This window comes from Diaphorina citri, unplaced genomic scaffold (assembly GCF_000475195.1).
Source record: "Diaphorina citri unplaced genomic scaffold, Diaci psyllid genome assembly version 1.1 scaffold17229, whole genome shotgun sequence".
In the NCBI taxonomy this organism is placed as follows: domain Eukaryota; kingdom Metazoa; phylum Arthropoda; class Insecta; order Hemiptera; family Psyllidae; genus Diaphorina; species Diaphorina citri.
In genome coordinates, this window is record NW_007394586.1 from 4,339 (window position 1) to 13,812 (window position 9,474).

General features: G+C 39.0%; 1 protein-coding gene across 1 annotated transcript in view; it reads left to right on the forward strand.

Moving 5' to 3' along the window:
* LOC103523199 (vitellogenin-A1-like) overlaps positions 1-9,474 on the forward strand; it is a 21,381-nt gene that overhangs the window by 4,232 nt on the left and 7,675 nt on the right. The window contains exons 2-4 of the mRNA XM_026832896.1: positions 3,968-4,031; positions 4,220-4,503; positions 4,695-5,915. Coding sequence (XP_026688697.1) covers positions 3,968-4,031; positions 4,220-4,503; positions 4,695-5,915 — 1,569 coding nt within the window. The remainder of the gene's footprint in view (positions 1-3,967; positions 4,032-4,219; positions 4,504-4,694; positions 5,916-9,474) is intronic.

The window sequence follows — 9,474 nt, forward strand, 5'->3', positions numbered from 1 at the left end:
GGGGGGGCGGCTGGACAGATCTCATTTGACAGATTTTGGTGCCTATGGAAATAATGTTACAGATTTGGCAAAGTTGTTTCAATCATTTGATAAAGATAACTCAGGAAACATTGATAAGCTTGAGTTGAAAACTGCACTGGGAACATTTGGCTACCGGTTAGGTGACAATACTGTTGAATTCTCATGAAGAAGTTTGATCATCATGGACAGGTGGCACAATATTGTTTGATGATGTTCCAGTTCCATTGTTGTGTGATGTTAAATTACTGACAACATCATTTAGTCATACATGATGAAAGAATAAGAGATGGTGTAGTCCACACTCATTATGAGCAATTTCTTAAGCATGGTAATTTTCTCTAAAAATGTAAACATTTTCCTAACCTTTCATAATTGAACTGTAAATACCAAAAAGGAAGGGTGATGATACGATGATGGTGCTAAAAGTGATTCCATATTGGTTGCTTTTATGTAGATGCCAGATCCACATAAAGCAGTATTCCTCTCACTATTCCATAAAAATAGTGTACAATTCGTTAGATTTGTAAAGTTTATACTCTCATAACAGTTCTAGGTAATTTCGTGATCATGAATTACTTAAAAACCAACAAATTTATTATGTAAATCCCAACATTGTAGCTATATCTATGCCACTCTTGGGTTTGTGCTAAACTCTTCCAAAACACTATAGACAATCATTTTATAAAACATCTCTATGGCCCATTGTAACCCTTGGACCAATGAAAAACATTGAAAGAGGGGAAAGGGTAAACCTTCTACTGACAAAGGTCCTGTTTCAATGCCAAAGATAATGAATTTCTTTGTCTAGTTGGAATTCCCAGATAGATCTTTAAAAACCTATTTAATGAAATTATATAATTTTACATTTTACATAGTGTTTAAGTTATAGCCTAAGCTTTTGTTATAACTTTTTCTTTACCTGCTAAACAAAAGAAATGAAAATTCAAATAAATATGTAATACTATGTTTAATATATTTTTGCAATGCCTTACAAGCTTTTTGAAATTTTTCTTTGGAACCTACTGAACTACGGTTACGTCAATATTTAGTAGTGGGTAGGTATTCTATAATTGAACTTTGATTATTTTTTTCAGATAGGTAATATGAATTAATATTAAGACAAATGACTACAATGATGATGAGCAAAAATGCACCAAAAAACTCTGGATCCCACAACACAACAACCAATCACCAACTCTGATAACATGACAACAGAAAACAACCTATGTCCAACAAAAACTGGAAACAAGGTCGCGATTCTTCCACCTCCAACCTCTAGCTCAATCTCTGACCTCTTCTTCTGACGTCCAGCAGCTCTTCATCGCATGCCAGCTCCTCAGAAAGTGGTGATTTCCACTGTCGAAAGTTTTCCTATTTTAAACTAAAGGTCAAATTTGATTAGGATTTCTCCCTTAAACCCTACCCAATCTGTTTTAGTTAGAATAAAGGAGAGAGGAAAAATGGGTCTTTGAAAGAATATCCGTAACCTACTAAGTTTAAATGAACTATGAACAAGTGATACGGCCTCCTCAGCGTATGTCGGTTACTACATGGGATGATACGAGTCCACTTATACACGATAAGAAAATGCTGAACATCCAAGATTTGTTTCAATAAAGTAAATGACGGAATGTGAACGTCAAGGCCATGTGTTTATATGGAATTCCGGCTGATGGGTTACTACCTTTTTTCTTTGCGTGTGAGGGACATCCTATTTTCATCTGCTTGAATTGGTTAATCCTTGAAAAAATAAACTGAAAGACGGGAGTCTTCCAATTAACATTCAGTAGCTTACGGTTTGTTAGTGCCGTGGCGGATCCAAACATTGATTGTTTTTATAAATATAAAGATTGACTGAGACGACATTTAAAATACTTTTTTAAAAATAAAATAAGTCAGGATTTGTAAGTCTATTCAGAAGAAAGATGTCATTTACGTAGGTATATTAATTTTTCCATCAATTACTTTTAGATTCCAGACCCATACCTTAGTGAAGAACCACGGAGCGTTTGATAAACCTATTGAAAATCAACCAAGAGAACCGAACCTGTTTTTTTCACGAGGAAAATATCGGAACGGTTATAGCCTATGACAGCCTCGCGCTATTCGCTTTCCTTTGCTAACAAGATTACCCAACACACTTTGTGACGGATTGTTACTGAGTATGATGGAAGGTGAATGAAGATAAGAAAAATATCTCAGAGTCCGGGCGAATTTTCTTTCTCGTTATTTATCTCACCGGTTGCTGATGAGGCTGCGTTTTCCTTACTCAGAACGTGAAAAGTTGACCCAGTTCAATACCTTGGTAAAAAAAAGGGGGGACTGAAAAATAAAAGCTTTTTCTATACAATAGCAAAATGAAAATATGTAAGGGTAACTTGTTTTCAGCACAATGAATTTAGCCCTTACCCTACCTGTTCTACGAAAAAGAATTAAGAAAGGCAAGAAATCAATTCTTTCCGCTGGAAAAGGAAAAGGAATTTCCATGTTTTCAGCCCTTGAATTAAAGTCTTCTTTCCTGAAAACAGGAAAGGAATTTCAATGTTTTCAGTACATGAATATTTAGCTCTCGAATTAAAGTAAGGGCTAGGGGAACCGATTAAAGGAAGGAGAATACATTTTTTCGCAACTAAAATTGGTCTTCTCTTCCTAAAAATGTACCTAGTTACAGTCCCCGACTCACGTCCCGTCCCGTACCACCTTCTTTTCGCCTTTTCCCGTGTCAGACGGGATCGGCGTTTTTTCGTCGGCCCTCTCCATCGAGCCTAGGGTGATTGCTTGGGCCTGACATTTGGTTTTGTTACCCATTCTTAATATGTAATGTTAAACTATCTTCTTCTTCTTCTTCGCCTTTTCCCGTGTTCAGACGGGATCGGCGTTTTTCGTCAGCCTCTCAATCAGCCCGAGAGTGATTGCTTTGGGCTGACATTTGGTTTTGTTATCCGTTCTAATATGTATGTTCTCACGAATTAATTGTATAAAGTACCTATACCAAAAGTAGGAACTCAAGTAGGCTAGTGAGGTTGAGCTTTTTTTTATCTTCTTCTTCTTCTTCAAATCGCGGTTAAAGCAGCAGTATATTTGGCGGAATTTAATTCATAAATCATCCTCCATTTCCTCACGAGATTGAATTCACCTCGAAATAGCTAACAGCACATTTTATACCATACGGTTTGGTATCAACGTGTGCTGGCATAATCTAAAGCAGAATCAGCTAGGTTTCAGCCTTAAATAAATTTGAACATACTTATTTATCACAGTATCACACGAAAGGACTTGGCTGAAAAACTACACTTATCATCTTCAGAAGAACATCTCAATAGCTGTGAGTATGTATAGGAAGCATTTCACACGTGGAGATAACGAAGAAAAGTGCTGAACAGAAAGTTTCAATTTCATATAAAAGGCCTGGCAGCCCATAACTCGATCATTCAGTTTTGTTGGGATCATATTGCAACAATGTGGTCTCCAGTGGTACTCGGTTGTTTGTTAGGTAAGCTTTCCATTACCCTATCAAAGTGCTTTTTTTAAACTTATACCTACTTTGAATATTTTCTCTCAAATTTTTGACTTCAGTGTTTATTAAAAGCTCTGCTAATACTTGCAAAATACCATTTTTATTTTAGAGCTACGAGTGCTAACTATTGATTTTTTCCATCTCTTTTGAATTTTTTAACGAAGTTTTTCCAATTCGCAAAAGCCACTAATAATAATAATCATAACTATAGCATAACTTAATTGATTTCCAATTTTGGAAAAAAGTTCCACTCTAAATTTGTAGGTACCCACCTAGTTACTTGAGTTTTTTTCCCACAAAGAAAATTAATTAAAATAACAGTAATTTGCTAGATTAATCTAACTCAATACAGTTTACCTACTAGGATTCCACTAATATTTTATTTCCATTATTTTTACAGTAGCAACCAGTGTTCTTGCTAACAGCAACAACAACAACAACAACAACAACAACAATGACAACGGAAACAACAACTACAACAACAACGCCCGTGGTGAGTTAAGATCTAAGTATATATTTTTGAATTATTCTAAGTGAGGAAAATCCTACAAAATTAGACCAATTTTGATTGCTAGTGCCTAGGTTAAGAGGTACTAAAAATTCCATCTGCCATTATTACAAAGGTTCTCATTATGTGAGACAACTAGTACGCTCACTAACTCTACCTCTTTACTATTTCAGCATGGAAACAAGGACAAGTCTATGAATACCAAATCCAAGGCCGCACCCTAGCTGCTCTTCATGATGTAGCTGACCAATACACCGGAACCATCATCAAAGCCACCCTCAAGGTTCAACCCAGAAATCAAGACTCAGTCTTGGCTTGGGTCACCAACGCTAGACACTCTGATGTTCACGCCAACCTAACCAATGGCTGGAACCAAGAGATCCCAGACAAATACCTCAACTACCAAAACTGGCAACTCAGTGACAAACCATTCGCCATCCAATTCAAGAATGGAGTTGTAAGTGTTCGCTTTTGTTTACAAATTAATATTTTTATTTAAAGCATTACGAGCATAATGGAGGGTTCATGTGATTGAGAATTGATACATTCTTTACGCCACTCTTCATCAACTGAATATTTTTGGTCGTTTTCAAACAGTCCTTCTATTACATCAAAATTTAAACATATATCGTCTTTTCTTTTTGACAGGTTAAGAATCTGCAAGTCAGCCAAAACCTGCCAACCTGGGAACTGAACATCATCAAGAGTATTGTCAGTCAACTCCAAGTTGACACCAGAGCCGAAAATGAAGTCAGCTCGCGTCTCAACCAGAAACCCAAGAACGGCAAACCTTTCGGAACCTTCAAGACCATGGAAGACACCGTCACTGGAGAATGTGAAACCTTGTACGACATCAAACCTCTGCAACAAGTTGAACAACAAAACAAACCTCAACTCGCCCCCATGCCAAACCTCAAGGGATCAAACGGAGACCTTATTGACATCATCAAGACCAAGAACTTCAGTCGTTGTGACTCCAGAATCGAATACCACTTCGGACTTCCCGGAAGCAACGATGTTGAACCATCAAGCAACCAAGTTCTTAACTTCTTGTCCAGATCTTCAACCAGCAGAGTCATCATTGCTGGAGACCTGAGCCACTACACCATCCAATCCTCAGTCACCACCGACAAAATTGTCATCAGTCCCGAACTCTACAACAAACAAAAGGGAATGGTTGTCAGTCGCCTGAACGTTACTCTGTCCAACGTCCACTCTGCTGCTCAAAACAATGCCCCAGCTCTCCCATCCAACGTCAACAAAGTTGATGATTTGATCTACGAATACAACCCAGCTTCCCCTGACAACGAATCTGCCCAAAACAACAACGGCAAGAACAACCACCACAACGACGATGACTCATCCTCATCTTCTTCTTCAAGTTCTTCCAGCTCCTCTTCTTCATCCTCCAGCAGTTCTGACAGTTCCTCCTCTTCTTCCTCGTCCTCCTCCTCAGACAGCTCATCATCTTCTGACAGTTCCAGCTCTTCCTCTGACAGCTCAAACTCTTCCTCCAACAGTTCCGAAAGTGACGAGAGACAAAACAACAAGAGACGCAATAACAACAGCGAAGAAAACAACAAGAAGAACCACAACAACAGAAGCAACGAAAGTAGAAACAACAAAAACCACAATGGCAACAGCAATGAAAACAGAAACAAGAACAACGAAGACAACGACTACACCATGAGCTCCGAACAAGGAAAGAACAGAAGAATCAGATCCCGTCGTTCTGTCATCAGAAACTCAAACGAAGACAACAACGAAAACAAGAACAACAAGAGACACAGTGACAATAACAGAGACAATGACTACAATGATGATGACCAAAAGAATCACCAAAACTCTGGATCCCACAACAACAACAACCATCACAACTCTGGATCTAATGACAACAAGAACAACCATATGTCCAACAAAAACTGGAAACAAGGTCGCGATTCTTCCAGCTCCAGCTCTAGCTCTTCTGACTCCAGCAGCTCTTCATCCAGCTCCTCAGAAAGTGGAAGTTCTTCTTCCTCTTCATCTTCTTCCTCCAGCAGCAGCGAAGAATTCCACCAACCTGAACCCAAGCTTAACCAAGCCCCCAAATCTCCTTTCATGCCCTACTTCATCGGAAACAAAGGAAACTCCATCGAATCTTCCAAACAAATCGACGGAGTTGCTGTCACCAAATCTTTGGCCCAACAAATTGGTCAAGAAATCCAAGAACCCAACACCTTGGCTGAACACAAAACCCTTTCCAAATTCACCATCCTCGCCGGAGTTATCCGCACCATGAACGCCAAACAACTGGAAGCCGCCACTCACGAACTCTACTACCAACAAAACAAGGCCTCTTCATCCAGCCAATCCGATGCCACCAAATTAACCGCATGGTAAGTAAGCTAAACATTCACGCCTATCCTTTTAGCAAAAAAGCTTCACCATATTATTATTTATTTTTCCCGAGGAAAAAAAAAACTGAAACTCTAGAATTGAAAGTGTTATATTTATATTACAGGAAAGCTTACCGTGACGCCGTTGCTCAAGCAGGAACTGGTCCCGCTTTGATGGCCATGAAACAATGGATCGAATCCGGCAAAGTCGAAGGAGAAGAAGCTGCTGAATTATTGGCTGTTCTCCCCAACACCGCCAGATACCCAACCCGTGAATACATCAAGGAATTCTTCGTAAGTATTGGAATTGATTGAAAATACCTACCCACATAAATTTCATAAAAGAAGAAGAGTATTGTTGAGGCATTTAAAATGATAAATTTGGCTTGGGAATGTGACGTGATATATTGAATTCCTTGATGTATAATCTCAATTCTTTCCTAAAATCATGAGGTTAATTTCTTATTTTTATCTCTGTTATTCTTTAGAACCTTGCCACCAGCTCTCAAGTCACCAAACAAGCTCACCTCAACACCTCTGCTATCCTCTCCGTCGCCAGTTTGGCAAGAAAAGCCCAAGTTGACTCTGACAACTCACACAACCAATACCCAGTTCATGCTTTCGGACCCCTGTCATCCAAAAACAGCAAAGACATCACTGAAAGATACATCCCATACTTGGCCAACAAACTCAAGGAAGCTACCAGAAACCAAGACAGTCTGAAAGCTCAAGTCTACATCAAAGCTCTCGGAAACTTAGGACATACCGCCGTCCTCGCTGTCTTCAAACCATACCTTGAAGGAAAAGCCCCAGCCACCAACTTCCAACGTCTTTCAATGGTTGCCGCCATGGACCAAGTTGCCAGATTATCACCAAAATCTGTTCAACCTGCTCTCTTCAACATCTACCTCAACACCGGAGAAAGCCACGAATTACGTTGTGCTGCTGTATTCCAACTCATGAAGACCTACCCATCCGCTCAATTGCTCCAACGTATGGCTGCATTCACTGAACAAGACATGAGCAAACAAGTTAACTCTGCTGTCAAATCCGCCATCGAAAGCGCTGCTGAACAACAACACCCCAAACTTCAAGAATTGTAAGTAAAACCAAAGTAAATTGGAACTTAACATTCATACAATTTATGACATTAGTATGTAGTTCGAAGAAACTCAAGCTCCAGGTAGTAATTGACTAATTGAGTGCCAGCTAAATAAGAGGTTCGTATAACACAAGTGTAATAATAATTCATTTCTTATATTTTAGCGCCCAAAACGCCAAAGCTGCCAAGAAAATGTTGAGCCCCAAGACCTACGGACTCCAATACTCCAAGAACTACCTGTCATCTTACGCCATGAAAGAAGAAAACTCAGGTTACGTCAAGAACGTCAACACCATCGGAAGTGAAGACAGCATCTTACCCAAAGGAATTTTCTTGTCCATGAAGAGAATCCTTGGAGGACTTGAAATGGAAAAGGACAGAGTAAGTAGAAATACTTACTTTAGCAGTTTAAGATAATCTAGTATTAGCTATAATAATTTCATTAATAATAAGGGAAGAAAGGAAATGGGCGTATCAATACGTGTGGTTTAAAATATGGACAAAATCCGAAAATAGTGTCTTGAGAAAAAGACCAAGATTAATGATGATTCTATTAATTTAATAATTATTTCTTTACAGCTCAATGTCATGACTGCTAGTGTCAGCGACTTATTGGGATTGTTGGAAAACCAATTCAGTACCGAAGAATCTAGAAGACAAGAAAAGAACGCCAAGCAATCCTCCAACAACGACTCACACTCTACCGAAAAGATTGCCCAGATGTTGAACATCAAGAGAGAACAAGCCGAACAAGTTGAAGCTCAAATCTACGCAACCATCTTCGGAGGAAACAGACTCTTCGCTTTTGACAACCACACCGTAGAACAGATCCCAAGAAGTGAGTGCCCCTACAAACATCATATTCTCAATCGATATAGTACATAAATTCCAAATCAAATTCTTGACACACTCGCTAATTTTATTGAATAGATAACATCCGAAATCCAAAAAATAATAGAAAAAACTTTGCGGTGGTTATTAACCCAAAAAGAATTATTTCATTTTTATCATTTTAGCCCTCAAGGCCGTTGCCGCTCAACTCCAAAACGGACAAAACTTCAACTACACCAAATTGTACAACAGCTTTGTTATCAACGTTGGCTTCCCCACCGCTATGGGTCTTCCCTTCCAATTCTCTTACAAAAAGACCAACTTGGTTTCCGTTGGAGGAGAAATGAAACTCAAGACTCACCCCAGCTTAGTCGAAGGAAATGACCGTCAAGTTGCTGTACCCAACACTGCCAACGTCACTGTTGAAGCTCAACTGTTGTAAGTATAAACTAATCAATGGAAATTGCTTGAAACAGATCTTTTTTCTGAACTTCTCATGATTATTATAGTACTGTAACTTTTGAATTTCAATACATATTTGTCTCTCAAGGTAACTAAGCTTCATGAAATGTGACCCATTTTTACAGGTTCGCCGGTAAGGGACAATCAAAGATCAGTTTCATCACCCCCAACAACCAACAACGTTACATTGCTGGAAACAACAAATACTTCCAAGTCAACATTCCCATCAAGGCTGCCGCTGACTTAGATTTACAAAACAATCAAGTTGCCTTCAAGGTCGAACCTTTGAACAAGAACAAGGAAGAGAAAATCTTCATCGCCACCCAACACCCATACACCACCATCCAAAACATCCTCAACTTGACCCCAGCTGAAAAATCACAAAACACCAAGGACATCAGCGTCAGAAAAACTAGAGAGGTAAGTGAAAGCCATCATCAGCATAAGTGTTAAATCAAGAGCGATATAAGTGAGGACTATTCGAATTAGGGTGTAAATTCGGGACATAAACCACCACAATTGTGAGGCATGAAATTAATTACAATGTTTCTTCAATTTTACTTCCAGTGGACCCAAACTTACGGAGAATCCAGCACTGGAGTTGCCATGAAAGTTCACTACAACGGTGAAGACAAAGCTGCTGACCTCTCATCCT